At 49.2% G+C, this 18,146-nt stretch overlaps 3 protein-coding genes across 3 annotated transcripts; 1 reads left to right on the top strand and 2 right to left on the bottom strand.

Moving 5' to 3' along the window:
- Positions 1-2,005: 2,005 nt before the first annotated feature.
- Positions 2,006-3,473, bottom strand: BKA55DRAFT_499921 (uncharacterized protein; the record flags this gene model as incomplete). The annotated part of the gene is made up of 2 exons (XM_046186699.1): positions 2,006-3,274; positions 3,327-3,473. The coding sequence occupies 2 exons, from the start codon at positions 3,471-3,473 to the stop codon at positions 2,006-2,008; spliced, it is 1,416 nt and encodes a 471-aa protein (XP_046054805.1).
- Positions 3,474-14,797: 11,324 nt separating this feature from the next.
- BKA55DRAFT_589475 (HAD-like domain-containing protein) lies at positions 14,798-15,785 on the bottom strand (the record flags this gene model as incomplete). The annotated part of the gene is made up of 3 exons (XM_046194936.1): positions 14,798-15,312; positions 15,494-15,603; positions 15,667-15,785. The coding sequence occupies 3 exons, from the start codon at positions 15,783-15,785 to the stop codon at positions 14,798-14,800; spliced, it is 744 nt and encodes a 247-aa protein (XP_046054806.1).
- Positions 15,786-16,485: 700 nt separating this feature from the next.
- BKA55DRAFT_553962 (uncharacterized protein) lies at positions 16,486-18,032 on the top strand. The gene is made up of 3 exons (XM_046191565.1): positions 16,486-16,909; positions 17,073-17,510; positions 17,559-18,032. The coding sequence occupies exons 1-3, from the start codon at positions 16,853-16,855 to the stop codon at positions 17,811-17,813; spliced, it is 750 nt and encodes a 249-aa protein (XP_046054807.1). The 5' UTR covers positions 16,486-16,852; the 3' UTR covers positions 17,814-18,032.
- Positions 18,033-18,146: the final 114 nt, after the last annotated feature.

Here is an 18,146-nt window from a genome sequence, read left to right on the forward strand (position 1 = left end):
GATATGCCCAGCTAGGACGCCAATCCATCCTTCTTAACGATTTAACTCACATCATCGCATCTCCTTATCACTTAAGATGCCTCGGCTGTAGGGGTTCTTTGATAATTTTTTTTTTCATCACTACAGACTCGTATGCGAGTAGAAATTGTCTTGTATACGAAGTATCTCGTCCGCGACTTGGCGGAAGTTGACGTTAACAGCATGAATGCCAAGACTCTTAGACTACATGATGGCGCATGCGATGTCGGACAACCACAAACAGCCACTTATTCAACTCTGAGCAATCATGAACACAAGGACCTTACTCCATCCAGGCTCGTAAACGTCAACTTTGTCATTTTCTAGTGGCTGTAGAGTCACGTTCAGTTATCAGAATCTTAGTCGATACTCTATAGCCACGACTCTTTATTCTTGAATCTGGTTGGCCACTGCTCGCCCCACTCATTACTGCAAGGAACAAGAGGCAAACATTTCTCAAGATCGTTGTCCCTTACGTTAGTCAAGTCAGGCTGCATTGGATGATGGAGATCCTTTTTAACTTACTTAAAAGCCGGCAAGCCTCTAAAGCGTAATCTGGCAAGCGAGCAGACGTTTGATAGCCACCCCCAACTGTGCCGTTTATCTTTCGTGTTTGGGCTGACCAACTACTTGAGCAAGGTACTATAGGCGACTTCTGTCAAGTGGCAGACTACGTGAAGGACTTGCGTGTAACTTTTGACTTTTTTGGACTTGGAAGACTTTGCGAGTAATACAAGCCCGGTAATGAAGTTATCAGGATAAAGAAGTGATTCGAAGTCGACCTACCCCATATTTCATCCACCTCATACTCGATTGGCCGTCGAATCGATCTCGTTGCACAAACTCAGCACTTGCAGTGTCGATCCCCCGCACCAACCCATTGCCTTGGAGCAGATGCTGTACTGTACGTACCGCCTAGTGCGGGGCTGATGGACGCAAGGGTTTTTGATCTGATCTTGAATAGAAACATTTGATTGGTTGGGCTCTTCCGTCATAGGTCCAGATTCCGGCGGCCCGGGGCTTCTCTTCGGACTGGCCCGTCCGGGGTGTGACCCGGTTCTCGGGTTTGGGCTAATGTGACCAGACACAGGAACAGGCGAGCCAAAGACACCTCTATTGTTCGTTTAAGTCAAGAACAAGGTTTCTAGATAGCGCCATCCAACCGAAACTCGATCTGTTACTGCTTTTGGGACCACCAGTTTACAGGACAGGAATGTGGGACACCACCACAACGCTTTTAGCTTCACGACCTGAGGGCCTAAAACAACATGTCATCGTCAGGGGTGTGCGCTGTGATTTCTCTGTCTGTTGACTGTCCGTAAACGAGTTGGATACTCACTACTTGAAGTTCAGTTTCATAGACCAGTCTTATACCTATGGCCCGTCCTCTTATTCCAACAAAGTGACTGCGTCTAGCCCATGTCGGCCTTGCCACTTCATAATCCCCAACTGTGCAACACACTATACCATTTTGAACGAGACAACCATACGATGTAAAGATGAGTTTAATTGAGTTGTTGATTCAAGTATATTTCTGCCTTTTCCCTATTGCTTCTCCACGTGCTTTCAACCTTTTCCAGCGGTCATGGCATAGATTGTGTCCCAATGTGGTACCTTCCGTGAATAATATTCTCCTGGCCAAGACCTTGCGCCGATTCTGTTGTAGCTGACCCTCCATGGTGATAATAAACTCCGCTCCCTGTGTACATGCCTGAGCGCCAGCCAGTGCCGTCCTCCCATTACATTAGGGTATGATGCCGTTGTATTCATTCATAAAGTACCGAAAAGACAGGGACAAAAGAGAAACAAACAATGGTCGCTAGCTTTGACGTTTGCCAATTTTCTGCTGCTGTGAAGGCATTGTGTCTATACTGTACAATGTCCTTGATGAAATAGAAAAGAAATCGCTGTTATATACAAGTTGCAAGAGGCCGTTGGTTGCTAATAGCGGTGCGTAATGACGCATTTTTGGGTTATGTGTGGACATTTACTTGTCCGAGTATGTGAAGCTTGAGGGCGTCATGTTCATAAAGTTGACACTCTGCTGGCTTTGTCCAGGTGATGAATGTGCTGATAAGGAGGCGTCATCAGACCAGTTGTACTCAGCATTGCCACCAGCGAAGCCAAAGTAGGTAGGCCCCATTGGGGCACCATAAGATGGGGTCTGGGGCTGGCTAGAGCATCCGTGGGAAATATAGTTAGGTACTTGGCTCGAGGTACCAGGAACCTCGAACTCATTGGGGTAGTGCGCCAGTCCCGGTGTCACCAGAGGTTCGTCCGCCACGGCAACCTGATATACAGATTCGTTGCTGTACAATTGATCCATGACACCTGGTGTAGTAGGTGGAGTACGCAGGGTTGGGTCGTGAATGGCAAGATCCATTGGGTACTTCTCTTCGTAAGCTACTGTGCTAGCCGGAGTGGCCTCGCACAAGCCTTGCTGGTTTACCACGACAGGTGTGTTGGGGGTGGGGGGCGCGATTGTTGCGGCAGTCTGGAAGTTAGGGGAGCGGTTGAGCTGCAATAGAACCTCGGGATTTCTCTCAAAATACGGGCTTCGGGGGCCGCCAAAGGATTTGCTGATACGACCAACACCAGTCGCGGAAGCAACACGACGCATTGAGTGGCCAACATCTGCCCTTCTCCCCATGTCGAATCCAGTTCTGGGGCCACTTGCTGAGTAGCTGCGCGAGGCGTTGATGGCAAGTTGAGGTGGACGTCTGTTTCGACGAGAGGCAATATCCATTGAAGGGGAGGGTTTCAAACCCATGGAGGACTGACTGGTCTGGTCCACAGCAAGGTTGTTGCTGGAGTACACATATTGCTCCTGGATAGGCGATGTGGACAGGCGAGGGAAGCACTGCTGAGTTAGAGAAGGAGTAGGCTCCTCCTCCTCGTTTGGCACAATCAGCTGAGGATACTGACCGTAAGAGGGCAAGGATGCGTTGGTAGATGCGGACATAGGTTCTGGTGTAGGTTGAGAAGAGAGATTCGGGGATGAGCCGGCACCAAAATCGGATTGGGTGGCATCATTCTCGCTTTCATGCTCTGGACTTGATATGTCTGTCGACCGGATTTCGAGAGGGCGAGGCGCTGGAAATGGAGCGCTGGAAACGACCCGATCAGAAAGATGGTCATCGTCCGAGTGAACACCAGATTCATTGGCACTTGTGTCTTTGTCCATTCTCTGCTTCGCCGCGTAATCGCGGATGTTCTTCTCCTTCTTCTCCCGTGCTCGTCGGTTCTGGAACCAGTTCTGCGAGTTTGTTAGTAATTGCGGTATAAGTTTCTCGAAATCGAACACCGACATTAATACGAGAATTATCTACCCTCATAGACTCTGCCAGTGCCTTCTTGGTAGTGCTGTTGGGCTTGTGGTTCTTCTGAAACTCGGCTTCGAGGATCTCGACCTCCTCTTTAGAGAGTCGAGGCTTTGTCTCAGTTGTTCTAGACATTTGGTGATGATGTAGGAGATGTCCCTGATGAGCATTGTAAAGCTCCATCGATTCAGGGAGGTAAGCGGCATAGCTTGGTAGTTGTTGAGAGTATCTGGGGTACTGGTGGACAGCGCCCTGGTAGCCCCAGCCAGACCACTGGGGTTGGTGGTGGTATGAACCCATGTTCTCCATCACTGGCTTCTCTTCAGGAATGTAACAGGTGAGTTGGTGGTAATGATTGGAATGAGAATCCAGACCCGCGTGTAAGTCAGGGTCAGGTTCTGTAAAACTTCAAATCTTGAATGTATGAACGAATGGCAAATCGATATCTTGTCGATTACAAGTAAAGAGTGACTTGGTCAGACTGGTTAGGCAATATCAAATAGAAGAAAAGAGAGTGAGGAGGTCGTGTGTGATGGAGCTGCGTTAGGTAGCGGAGCAAGTCGTCTTTTGAAGAACCGTTGTTAAGGCAAGGTCATCCAGGCAAGCGAGAAGGGTATCGCAATGGTGAGACAAAGGTCAGTCAAACTGCCCTCTTAAGGATGAAGTAGACGAAGGAGGTTCTTAGTCGGAAGGGAAAGCAGTGATGGAGATTCGGAGGGGTGTGCGAGGGTAAAAGAAGGGAACGACTTCTTCACGTTATACGCAGCCTGAGGAGCGATTGAAAACACCGGCAGTCATTTTGGCCCGTCATAGTAAACTGTCTGCAAGATGGCGTGTGGGTTCTCACCCGGAGCTGGGGTCGAAAAGAAGCAATCAGGCCCCTGGATCCCAACATGGCCGGGGGGAGGAGATCACATCGCGGCGAGATGTCTTGCCATGAGCAGACCAGCAGGGGCTCCGCGCACACTCGAAGTACCAGCATTTGGGTGCATAGGTGCTCTGGCCAGGTACCTAGAGCAACTTTGGGCTCAGGTTCCGGGCTGCGGGCCCAAGAGCTGGAGGCTCGCCCACCGACTTCATCCCTGCATTTAACCCCTGTCCACCCTTCCCAACAACAAGGCTACGCGAGAGTTTTGTTTTAGGCGTGCGCCGGGGGTCCCTAAGGGCACCTACACGCTGCAGTGGGCACAGCAAAGGAGGGAGCGCTCCGCGCCGGCCTGTGCTGCCGTCGTGGCGGCGCCTTGTCCACGCTTTGCTGATCCACAGTTCTGTATCCCTCCGAAGCCTCCCTCGGCGGGCTTGAAGTCACCGTTCTGGCGGGATTGGGCCAGCGGGTCCTGCGTTCGCCTGTGTTGACTGTGAAAGGGAATAGCTGTTGTGGGCCTACGCCTAAAGAAGATGCAAGAGCTGCCACAGTGGAGGCCGCGCTAGATCTCGCACTTAGCTCGAGGGGTTGATGCAGGTTGGTAGGGCCGGGTCCCAGGGCGGCGGCGCTCCAATTTCTGTGCCTTGACCTTGTCTCATTCGGCCAACTGCTGGTGTTTTCGTTGTCGTTGACATTGCCCTTCCACCGTTGCTCATCCATGTTGGGTGGTGATTGCCTCTGTGAGACGCATAATCTCGTATCGTACTAGCATTGCCCAGAGGTTAACAACAGATGATCTTGCCAGAAAAAGCACTGATATTCTCAGTCAGATCAGGGCAGATCATGGCAGTAGTCATCTCTCCAATGCACATATGATGCTTGAGCCAGATGCCTGTTGTTTGAACTGACTTCCTCAGAAATTCGAATCGTCGGCGATAACAAGAATTCACTCCGTGAGGCCATTCATGCATGAGTTGAGCTGCGAATTAAGCGAATTGAGTCGGCGTACTCGAATAAGCTCCGGGCCCGAGAAGTCCAGAAGTCTTGGATTGGACCAGCAGGTATCGTGAAGAGGCAAGTAGATCGTACCTAAACTGAACCCCCTCTAAGAGGGCCGGCCCAGCGCTTGCAGCGTGCTGTACCTGCGAAGCCGTGAGTCCCCAACCAATCATGCTCAGTCAACACATTGCTGCCATTGGCCTGGGCTTCTTTCATGCAGTCCCGAAGAGCTGGGAGGTGAGATGAGACAGGTATACCCCGAAATACAGTGGGCGTGCAAAAGTTCCGACACATTCCGGATCCACCCCAACTACCTCGATCTCATACTGCCATTTCGGATTGCAATTGCATGGGCAATAATTCTTCAATTTAGATAATATATATATCAATCTGTAGAGACTTAAAAGGAGATTCCAGAAATATAGTTTAATACTTGGTATAATAGCCATTTGCGTTGTAACAGGCGTTCAACCGGTCGGGCATCGATTTTATCACGTTTTTGACCACTTCATCTTCGACCTCCGACCAAAGCTCCTCTGCAGCTTCAATCAGCCGGGCCAAAGCTGCTGCAGACTTTGGATAAGCAGCAATTTCAGGATATCTATCGCATATCCTCTTCTTCAGGACTTTCCATAGATTTTCAATGGGGTTGAGATCAGGGCTGTATGGCGGCCAGTCAGCAAGAAAGACTCCTGTTCTTCTTGCCCAGGGCAGCAGCCAATTCTGAACTTTCCGGCATTTATATGTACGGGCGTTGTCGTGCTGAAAAGTCTCTCCTTCCTCGACCAGTCCGGGAAGATAAGACTGTAAACAGGATAGAATAATCCTTCCTGTTACGCCTCCCCTCTCAGACTCAGGATCGCCGGCAAGAGGGACGATCCTAGACGGCTTATCATAGTGAATTGCACCAAAGAACATCTGAGAATGTCTGGCAGGCCGTCTACAGGGCTGCACCTTATCTTGATGGAGTCTCTCACCCTGTGGTGTTGTCAAAAGAAGCTTCTGAAATAGAAGGGGCTAGACTTACAGCAGAGTAAAATGACCACTTGGTATAGTCACCGTCTGTACGGTCGATAGAGACCTCATCAGAAAACCACCAGCTATACCAAAAAGACTCATCTTCATGACGATATTTTTCACAGAAAGCTTTTCTCAATTGAGCACTTTCTTCGCTGAGAAACGGGCGTCGAAGTGCAAGCTTGTGTTGTATCTTCTGATTGATAAGCCAGCGACGAATTGTGCTTCTTTTGCAGTTCAAACAGGTGCAATCAATTATTTCTTGGTATGAGATAAAAGCGTTTCTTCCAATGAGTATTTTGATATGATTTTTATCTATATCTGATAGTCGTGATGGCCTTCCAGAGCGAGGTAAATCTTTTGCTGATTGTTGGTGACGGTACCGTCGAATGACTCCATAGATCGCGTGCCGACTTAGCCCCTCACTGTCTGCGATATCCTGCACGCGAACACCTGATTCGTACATCGTCACAAACCTCGTTCTTTTGCAAGGAGAATGATGTGTTTTTTGCCGTATTCGAGGCATCTTTTCCTATAGAAATAACGCGATGAAGTTGTGGTGTTGATGTTGATGTTTAATTGAAAGCGGGGTCCGGACCTCGGATGTGTCGGAACTTTTGCACGGGACTGTACTTACCTTCTACGCCGCCTACTCGGGCTTGTGAGGGAAAGACGCTGTCCCAAAACAGATTATGCTTTCCATTTCTAGCTTCTAGCTTGCCACTTCACAACCACCTTCCTCGTGATTGCTCAAAAGTATCCCAATGGAAGGTAAGGATCAATCAGTCTTCACAGGAAGTGCAACTTGCTCCCTTGTTGGCGCTTGCTTCTCTCCTCACTATACATGGGCTTTCTCATTACATATTGGTCCAGCTGAAATCCACATATTCACCATTTCTTGTCCTTCATCATGGTACACAAAGAGCAAATGGCAGATTGAGTGTCCAGCTTGTGCAACATTGTCTTTATCATATCCGCTGTGGCGGACGGCATAATAAGCTCATTTATTAGCTATGCAACCACATTATCATATCACATCAAATCGACAGTTGCGAACAAACTCTGCGGAGAGAATTTGCGATCCTGCAGCCTTGTTTGTTAGTTTGACTTTGAGGTTGTTCACACCAAGCAAGTCGTGACCATCCAAGTCACCGAGTCCAGAAAGTTTCTCAAAACCAGACTGAACCACTTGACGGCGAACGAGTTACATCATACTTCAACAATCCACGTACCACCCCTGCACAAGGAACTGCAGGTAGGAAAGTCCCGACTCGGTCTGGATATTCATCTTTGCCATCGCTTTGCAGAGCTGAACAATGTTGAGTGCATGCAGTCCATTGCGAATGTAACCCTGGCTATTCAGCTTGCCAATTCTCATGTCCCAGTAAGTCCTCTTCTGCGCAACTGCATAGTAGGAGCAAACTATGACAGCTCTGAATGGTGCTACAACCGAACATCCTTCCTAGCCGTTGGCATCCCTCGCGTACAACCCCTTCCGTCTATATCGGGCATTGCACCTTGGTGTCCCCAAGAGGCGTGGTACGATCGACAGCAAGACGAGGGCTTGCGTGAAGTTGTGTAAGCGGCTTGAACATTACATCTGTAGTGCGCTCTGGTTCCCAGCAAGGCGGTTCAGTCGGCTCTCTGCATTCTCAAGCTCAGGAAAGCAGTGTGCTTTTGTGACGAGTTCCAGTCTACACGGAACATTTATGGTGGTTATATGTTTGGCTCAGAGGAGACTGTTCTGACACAGTTATTCGGGCACTGCTTGGTCTATCTTCGCGTTCTGATATTGAACATATCATCAAGCCAGGCGAGGTTCGCTCAGCACTACAAGCCACGCCACGACCGGTGAAAGTGTGAAAAGGGTGCAAGGGAGCGCGGGCGGTTGGCCATTAGCGGGCCCGGCCGCAAATTGCGCACCTGCAGGAGAGTGACGCCAGGGCTGTACAAAAGAGATTGAGAATGTATCCGTCAATGGCTTTGAGAGGCCAGGAGGATGCGACTCTCAAGTGTCAAGCACCTGTCCATACACAACCAAGGTCCAAATGGCCATGGTCATGGCGGATATGTAGTCGCCAGCGAGTCAATCCTAGCCTACGATGGGGTCATCAGCCAGAGTTTACGAATCAACGGCGTGGATAAGCGACAATTCCGGCCAGCTGTAAGTCTCGCCAGAGGCGGGTCACCGGAAACGCAACTGCTCAGGGATGGAAACAAACCAAGCTTTCAACTGGCAGGGCTCCAACGCTGAAGCGCACGGAGCCTAACCTAGGAAACCTAGGAACCCGGAAATGATATATCGAAACAACGAATTCGAGTGTAGCATCACAGCACAGCAGCACCGTCATTGTGCTTCCCATTGACGAAAATGCACCAATATGAGAGTTACACGGACCCGACTACGTATGCTTGATACAGGGCCAAAAGGTTATTTTACCACAACTAAACAGTGAAGTCCTTCCCTAACTAGGTTGCTGTTTATAAATGTTCTCAATGCCGATAGTGCTGATGATTCCGAGCAACGCACGTTGGTAGGTTGAATTTCAGAGAGCGATTTGCTATTCAGCATATCAAACTGATCTTCTCAAGCTTTTGGTATCGGTGTAGTGGGTCACACCTCATTTTCGAGCTCACAACACATCCACTACTCAGGTACCACGGGGTGGGGTTAAGCCAGAATGAAATTCACGGCAAAGCCGAAGGGAACGGTCTCGACTCACTAATAATCAACCTCGTATGTACCTGCACCCGCTCAGGCGGCTTGTGGGAGACCGCGTCCTCTTCTTCTTGTTGTCTTCACGGCGCAGACTCACTGCAGACCGCGAATTGCTTCAATGGAGGCTCTTTGCTTCCGAGCGAGGATCGAAATCTTTCTTAATATGCTTTGTGCATGTTGCAGGCATTTTCCTGGCGGATGATCTACATAAGATGTGCACCATTATGCCCCCAGAAACTGGTCTAGGAAATGATTAGCTCTTAAGTGCGGGGGTTACTTGACAGAAAACCAGGATCTTGGATACGATGTACTCCAGAGCATGTACATGCACTACGATACCTTATGCATTAACGTCAAGTGTTCAGAATGCTTTGGAAACCATGGCAGCTTGTACACACTTGCGGTGATTTCCGATGAAGACTGAAGACATCAGAGAGTCGCCAATAAGAAAAGACATTAGAGAGTCAAGGGTTTGGGATTCCAGATGCGATCTTACAGTGACTACCTCGTCTTTGCTGTCGGGAAGAAGCCGTCCCGATACTGGCAGGGGCCGATCTTGTCGATCACTTTTGGACGGTCACTTCGACTTTGCGGCTCTGAACCGCCATCAAACTGCATGTCTGATCGTTGTCGTCAACAACGGCCTAAATAAGCAGTAACCTTGCTCAGTAGTTCAGTGCAATCGAGCCAAAACAGGAAGCCGTGGTGGTTGCCACGATACAATCCTTTCCCAGCTGAGTGCACACAAACACCCGCAGGACACTGTTCCCATTCGAGCTGCGATTACAAGCGCCTGAAGCCCAATTGTCTTCGGCACTTACATACTGAGGACGTCACGTACCCAATCAAGTAAACTAACCTTGTCGACATGCATTTCCGACCACAGGTTGCATATATCCCTGGTCGTCTTCCAGATAAGACTGCTGGCAGCCTGGCACGAGGTTACTCTTGTAAGAGGTCCTGGTCAGAAGCAGATCCGAGCATTTTCGGGGTCGCGATTTACCAAAGAATCAAAATTCTCAGATATTTCCCTCGCTTACCACGTCCGGGCACTAGATCCGCGGCCCGCACATATCTTCCTGCGACTTCAAGGGGTACAGGAACAAAGGCGACGTTTCGAGTGAGAAAAACGTACGATTTAAACATTACCCAGGAGCACTAAAAGGGCTAATTCGTCGCCGTTTTGATGCTTTATCAGGCGGCGCTTATCAGGCGTCCGTCTTAAGCGTTGAGCAAGCACACAACGGCTGCCTCATCAGAGACAATGTCTCAGAATTCGTTGCGGAGTGCAAAGTTGCGATTGGTCAGCGTGCTAGTGTCCCCAAGAGACCCGCAGAAACTAAGGCTTAGCGCAGATGGGGCAGAGGTGCTTGGAAAACTTACGCTAAGTACCAACAAGTCACTACATGCCCGTTGAGCATGGCTAGAGAATGGATCACAACCGAACTCTGCCCCTGAGAACGAATGGCCTCAGGAGGTCCTGGGAACTGAGCAGCCGGACTGAATCGAGTTTCAAAAGAGAAAAGATGAAGTATTGAGCTCACCGGATGCATATTTGCTATGCGGATCGACTCCTCATGCATCTAGGATCTACTGGTGATCCTTCAGTACCGCATCTTGTAGAACAAGATTCGGCACCGCAACATCGATGGATAGGTTAAACTAGGATTGGGTATTGGGCGGCCGAACAGAGGCAGGGTTGGATTGCTGGAGGTCCTAGTGAGAGTTACCAGTCCTCTGGAAAGCTCTAGGCCGTGGCAAATCTACCACGTCAACGATTGGAGCAGTTCGTGGCCTACTCGTACAAGCAAGCAAAGGCTAAGATCCGATGCCCCTGTTACTGGGGCTTGAGGCTAGCTTCAACTTAATCCCCATGTCCCATCGTCTCGGGAGTCCAGTGTTCACTTCGAGAATCTCCAAACCTCGTTCCCTGCAACTTGGTATGGTAAGTCACAGGTAGCCCCAATGGCAAGGTTCACCTCCTGTCATGCTTCTCAACGGGCCGTTTCTTGCCACTGATGAACTTCTGCTGCCCTATGCATCTTGGAAGGGGTCAGTCTACTATTAACAAAATGGTATTCTGGTTCTGTGCTCACTTTCCATGGCTACGGCTTCGATGACATAATGATCGATGGTTCGATGTTAGCCATGTCGCCAAGGATGGAAGAAAACGCCTTGGGCTTGAAAGTCAAAAACGTGTTGTTCCGGTGAGATGTTCAGCTACCAATCTGCTAAGTTTCTCCATAATGCGAGGGTCAAATAACACAGCTGTACCTATTCATATCACCTGTGTCATGGCCAGAGTCATGAACAGTACTCAAAGATACAATGAACCGGAATTATTGTCGAACGTGCATGGCTCAAGGATCATGGGCGAATCGAGCTACATGCATGCCAACAACGAGACTGGTCAGCGTAGAGGCCCAAAATGGGCTCTTGAACGGGGAACAGGGGGCATCTTGTTTCTCATCTGGTCGAATAAGGCCAGAAGCGGATCCATTCAACACGTGGCCAGCGAGTCTTGGCGGTGCTTGCTATTCCTTTCTAGGATTGCATGCTACCTTAGCGCCTAGCCCTGTAGGTGCTGCGTTGTCTCTGGGGGAGGCTTGCTATGAGGCCGGCCGTGGTCAATTCGGACGCTGATATCAAGCAGAAAGCTCAGGAGTCCGCCTGTGCTGAAAAAGCAAGTCGAATAAAGAGCAAAGAGCTCTGATTAAAGGCAGTCATGCATGTGGCATGCCTACAATAACCTAGCAGCAGTTCACAAGTCCAAACAACCGACGCAATACGCCGTCGGTGACCTAGCTGCTGGGGTCAAGCTTATCAGACTCTGAATCATCACGTAACGACACTTGTGGTAGTGGTAGAATCTCTAGGCTAAAGGAAGCTCTTGTCACCTAGTGGGGACTGAGTAGAGCCAAAAAGCAGACCAATTGACCAGCGCCCACTGCATAGGTAGGTTGGTATCTTTCACTCCTCCGGGGATAACAGTTTTTCGTGGGCCTCGACCAAGCTCTCGTCGATACTCCGTACATGGACTAATCACTCGTGTGCTCTAATGTATGTCATAGCGACTTGTCGCTTACCGAGCACTGCAATGGCCTCTAATTTTCATACGTGGGGGCTGATTCAAGTAACATAGGTTTCTTTTTTATTAGTTCCTATGACAGCTCTTTCTTTCAAAATGGCAGATACTTGATAATGATTACTTTTTTTTTAAGAGGCCGCCAGCCTTCGGTTCTCGAAACGCACTATTACGAATCAGTCTACAAAGCAGGACGGGAGACACTTATGCAGAAATAAGGAGTTCAAGATGATGTGTAATACAATTCAGGATATGAGACGTGAATTTGTCGCTTCTTATTAGGGACCACGAAATTCATGAAACGACAAAGAAAAGTGTTTTGTTAGCATCTGGACCGTCTTTTGTGGCTGGACAAGACATTCGAGCTTAGAGGGGGGTCCAATCTCATTTGAGCCAGCCACGATCACGGACTAAGATCCAAATCGAGAGTGCGTCAAGGGCGTTTGGATTGGTAGTGGACGACTTTCCAGGGGACTGGTGCTAGGCCCAGGAACGTGAAGAACCAAAAATCCGGCCGACCGGGTTATCGCGGGGCGGTATAATAGCGGCCAACTTGTGGGAGAGAAAGATATTCTCAAATGTATTCTCTTTCTATGGTACTATCCAGCCCCTGCCAGCTGAACATTCTGCTCTGTTGCTGTGCTGGCCTGCCTACCTATATCATGGCCATTATTATCTTGGCCGCTGTCTCCGACACCGTGGATGCGCATGGATGCGATGGTGGACATCCCGATGAATCCTACCGGAAGATCTCCCTTTGTTTCCACGGTGGGATATGATGGGTCCTTCAGGGAAACCCCTGTCTCAAGTGAAATAATTGCAAGGGGTTCGCGAGTCGTAATCACAACACCATGGACTTTGTTTACTTGAGGCAGTTTCAAATCACCACTCCCTTCGCTTTGCCTTGAAATTGTTCCGTACAGTAGTGGCACAGCGGGCATTGGGAGTAAAAGCCACCAGGTCAGCCGCCATGCCACTACCCACCCTTTACGAATGAAAGTTATCACGACAGTGACACTGGGCGTCCGGGACCTTGCAGAAATCACCCGTAGTTCTGACATGGCACGAAAACACAGAAATTGGTTGGTGAAAGACCGATGTTCAAACATAAAGAGCTTATAGACTGAGTGCTTCCGGCGTGCGGAATTCATGGCAAACCTGCGACGCAGTACGACTGACTGCGAAATTGCGGTTCCTGTCACCTGTCACTTTGATATGTTGTCCAACCTCACATGAGCTTTTCATAGATTGTTGATACTATTCTCGTTCTCGCCAGCTTCCATACCCCTCTACGTAGTATAAACACTTGCTTGCTGGCTTATCGTGGCACAAATTCTCCCTCAAACAGACACAGAGTTTTTGTTAGCTTGGTCTCCTTGTGATGGTCCACTTGAACCGGAACACCATTCCTAGAAGGGAACAAACATTTCCGTACACTACCTCTCGGCGTGAGCTTGTAGTTGATGATAGAACAAGAAATCCACCAGGGTGATACCGCCACAGATCTGTGTCTCTGGCGGCATTTTTCCTGCGACACCGGCGGTTTTGCGTGAGCTCCTCACGCCGCGTGGAGTGTTGATTGTGGGCTTTGCAGATCAGATTGTCTTCAACAAGACGCGTCAGGGGCAAGGGGCTTCGATCTCTCTGACTCAGTACTCTTGTCGTGTATCGATTCGGCAAGACAGGCCAAGAGAAGGCAAGGCAGAGTGGGAGCGAAAAGTTTTGACACTGGCGTCTCTCGCCTTGACGAAACACTTAACCACAACCTATCACGTCAATCCCCTTCTCTGTGTACGAAATTACACTCTTCCCCGCTTCACCGGGCGACGGACTCTATCGTGTCTGCCCTTGAGCCACTTGGTTCAAAATGCACCGGAGGAAACGGTGCGATGACAGGTGGCAACCGAGACATGTTCATGGGCCCGACGAATCCACGATGCTCAGTAGGTAGCCTGAGGTAAGTACTGTAGCGTGGAGACGCGCGACCGCTGAGCGCGCTTGACAGTGTTTGGTATTAGCCTGCGAAACGCCCGGTTTTCTCTTCTGGGTAGTGCAACTGGACACGAGAGGAGGGAGAACAGATTTTGATGATGCCGAGAGGTCATGTCTGAAAGGACAAAGGGTAGCCAAGAAACGTCTCAGTTGATGTGGCTTTCTGCTGGAGAGGTCTCACTCGAGAGAGCTGCCTGGGTGGAGATGGGAGTGTGAGAGGGTGCGGCACCATTGGCAACAAACAATGGTTGATCCGAGTACTGTCTTGTCTTGAACTGACAAAGACTTCACCCGGGGATCATTCCTTTGTTGCAGAGTCTCCCTTGGTACGATTGAGTGCGTGATTTCTGCACCTTGACAGAATATCTTCACTGAGTCTCATCTGCAAGTCGCCAGTTGTGTCGCTTTGGCGTGTCGATCATCATGTGCCAGATCGTGATTAGGATCTCCATGTCCATCCCCATACAGCAGTATCCAGGGAGCGACAAAGGAAATGAGATCAAGAAACAAGTACCGAGGGAGAGGAAGAGTGATGATGTCAAGATGCCCTTTTCAGGGCGATCATCTCTCGCCTATCTCTATTCCAGGGAACGATCCCAGTCTCATCTTTGGATCTATTGACTAAATGTTCCATCGTCATGATGAAATTAAGTGGTTTTTCTACGTCTCCCTCACGGCTCCATATCCCTCACCCTCCCTCACACACACGCACTCACCCATTCACTCTCGCCCACCACAGTTCCACCATGAGCTCCGCTGATACACGCAATGCCGAGGCTCGATTAGATTCGGAGCGCATTCGAAATCTCGATAGTCACCTTTCCGCCCTCGCTCCGAAGCACCTTGACTGAGGAGAGGTCTCGAACGACCCAGTCTGGTTCTGCAGCAATGACCTGCTCGACGGTATGGCTAGTTACCAGGCCGAGAACTTTGCAGCCTGCTGCTTTTCCTGCGCGGATCCCTGCTGGGCTGTCCTCGAGGACGAGGACCTGGGCGTCCTCCGCCTGCAGACCGAGACGCTCACGGCCGAGGCGGTAGCAGGCGGGGTCAGGTTTACCATTCTCAACGGATTCTGCCGTGACGAGGTGATCCGACGGCGGTGTGGGCAGGTCTCGAGCACGTAGCCATCCGGTGACGAGAGGGACGGTGCCCGATGTGACGATCGCCCATGGGCTAGATCTAACGATAAGTGCTTCTAGCATGGAACGGGCGCCAGGTATTTCGACAGCCTCGTGGCCGTGGTACTTTGGAAGACGTCCTTCCATGTCACGTACATCTGGGAAGTGATCAGCGGTCGCTCGGTCCAGCTAGCTATGATAGTCTAGTTGCATGGGGGCAAGCCCAGCCTCGCCAGCACATACATGGCCGCCAGGCTATATCCTCAAGTGAGGTTTTGCGTCTGACATGTCCATGCATATTCATGGGTTTGTGGGCTTTGCCATGCTTGCCGTGGCTGGGGCGTTTCTTTTGTCACCTACAATCCCAGTTCGCCTTTTCAGGTGCGAGAATCTTGAGAATGTCGATGCTTCGTCGTCCATGAGAAGTCTCGAGGATAACTTCGGGGGCAACGCCTATCTCGTTCCCAATTCTTTGCTCGGTTAGTCACTCGAACTGGCCGCGTAAGACGTGAGGAGGGTGCGGCTGCACTTACGTTTCCCAGTGCTTTACTACTGCTTCCGTGGAGTCAATAATAGTACCGTCCATGTCGAAGAGGAACCCGTCAAATGTAAGCTCCTGCGGGGGCAGGTTGTAGTCCGGAGTTGATCCCATTGTATCCTATGAGTAGTATCTGAGTGAATGTGGTGGTAGCTGCAGAGTCTGACAGGATGAAATTGAGGTATTTTTGATGTTTTTCTTATCCCAAAGATGCAATGGACTTTGGTAGTCTAACTTGCATGTCTTTTTCAAGGTGTTGTTTGATTTGTATAATATGAAAAAGTTTGCGATTGCTCTGATGTTAGGTGTTTATAAAGGATGAATTCAAGCTGTGACTTGGTGGTTGTCTGTTTTAGGTAACTCCGCATGGAGGGGCCAAGTGGGGAGTCTATCAGGAAACATGAGTATATGAAATAGACGACGGAATATTATTACAACTTTTGTTTTTATTGTTGATGAATAAATACTCAACTCGGTATCATCCTTTCAGTTTCACCTGAATTGCCCCTACAGCTGGATTGTATTCCATTACCTGCACCCAAGTACTCCAATAGCCTCTGGTTAACCATTTGACTCTTGTAAATGTTGAATGTTTAATTCACCATCAAACAACAGAATACAGCAGAAAAGAGATATAATTATTGAAAAACCATTAAACTTATTACTCCTAGTTATAAACCAAGACCAATAATTAATAAATAACATGGATATGGTCACAATTGACCAACGTATTCGATTCTGATACTGTCGCTACCCTATACCTACACCAAACTTGGTGGCCTGCTTGTCTTGGCAACGAATCAACGTCAAATGCCACTATGTCATTGGCCCAACCGTTCCCGTTGAAGAAATTAATCGTGCTACTCCGTATAGCTTCCGTTATTCCTCGGCCAAGAATCCGTCAGAGGAAGAAAGAGAAAACAGTAAGCGGGATATTAATAGGAACAAGAAACCAACGTCAGCCTGAGTCTGACTTAGGGTTCGACAGGCAAACTTTACCCTTTTTATCTGTGTCTTCTCACTCAGCTTACCAGTACATGGAGGGCTATTAGGTATCTATAGGTTGGTAACTTGATGATCCTGCTATCCCCACTAGTATATCAATGAGACCAGATTCTCCTCCCTCTCTTTATCTTTCCCTGTGCTAGGTTATTGTGCCATCGATATAGTCTTAACACATAATGGGTTCGCAAATTGGAGATCCCGATGAGATTACTGTGCTTGTCACAGGTTTTGGTGTATGTTTTTGCTCTCCCTCATATTAAGCGCCATTTGCTTGCTTGACCACCCCGCTCGACGTCACACAACACTGCAAAGCTCTTGATCGTGATGTGGTACCTGGGCCGGGATACGCAGCGTGGTGTGAGTTGTGTAACTATTGCTAACTCGCAGATGCTATAGCCGTTCAGGGAACAGTATCCCGTTAACCCCTCATGGGAAATCGCCAATAGCTTGCCTTCATATCTTCCTCCGCTACGAGCCAAGGACCCTAACTCGAGGCATGCGGCTGTTGTTCCACCAAAGGTACGCATCGTGGTGCACCCTGAGGCTATCCGTGTCAACTACAGGGTTGTGAGAGGCCTTGTGCCATCGTTCTATGACACGCCGCAGAAGTTTGACATTGTCATGCACATCGGAATGGCTGGTCCTCGACCATTCTATTCTATCGAGAGGAGAGGTCATCGTGATGGATACAAGCATCCGGATGTCGACGGTGAATACATAGACGGGGAGGAAGAGAGAGAAAGGATTGATTGGCCGTGGCGAGGCCTTCCAGAGGAGATTGAGACGGAGTTGAATCTCGATGAGATACTTCCTCTGTGGCAGGGGCATAGTTCGGTAAGTTGAGCAGATCCGAGACTATGTTGATACTGACAGGAATCATAGGAGGCGGATCTGCGCATATCCGAAGATGCAGGTCACTTTTTGTGCGACTTTATCTACTACTCGAGTCTCTCTGAGCTTTGGAAGCTGCAGAGACCTAGAAAGACGCTGTTTCTTCATGTCCCAGCCGATGCTTCGCCTACAAGTGTTGTGAAGGGAAGGGAGCTGATGTTGAACCTAATCCGATCTGTCGTTGAGAGCGAGATGATCGAGAAGAATAAACTTCTGGGGAGTAAGGCTGCTGGTGAGGAATTGTGATGTGGTTTTCAAGGCAGAGTATAGGGCATGTGAGATGGATCATTAACAGGAGTTGTCATCATTTCATTATTATATGAATCTCTATGAGTGTTTTTTAGTTAATCAAGTCTGGAGAATCGTGCACTCGAAATATAAATTTGAGAGTATGTTATGGTTTTGAATGATCATGACATCACACGCCGAGGTTTCAGTATTCCAAGAGTTTCTCTCATGAACGAAGCGCATCTAATGATTGTGATCTGACCCATCCAAATGCCGATTGGTTTACAAAACACTTTCTATTATCGGTGACGAATCATTGGCTCTGGCTTAGTTATCGCCGTGTCCGGAGAT

The sequence above is a fragment of the Fusarium redolens genome, assembly GCF_020744475.1.
Source record: "Fusarium redolens strain MPI-CAGE-AT-0023 chromosome Unknown BKA55scaffold_2, whole genome shotgun sequence".
Taxonomy (NCBI): domain Eukaryota; kingdom Fungi; phylum Ascomycota; class Sordariomycetes; order Hypocreales; family Nectriaceae; genus Fusarium; species Fusarium redolens.

Bases quoted from the DNA above. Each gene is read 5' to 3' on its own strand.
- BKA55DRAFT_553962 (XM_046191565.1), top strand. From the start codon at position 16,853: ATGGGTTCGCAAATTGGAGATCCCGATGAGATTACTGTGCTTGTCACA. The intron at 16,910-17,072 runs GTATGTTTTTGC...CAGATGCTATAG, and splicing joins TGCTTGTCACAGGTTTTGGT to CCGTTCAGGGAACAGTATCC. The intron at 17,511-17,558 runs GTAAGTTGAGCA...CAGGAATCATAG, and splicing joins TGTGGCAGGGGCATAGTTCG to GAGGCGGATCTGCGCATATC.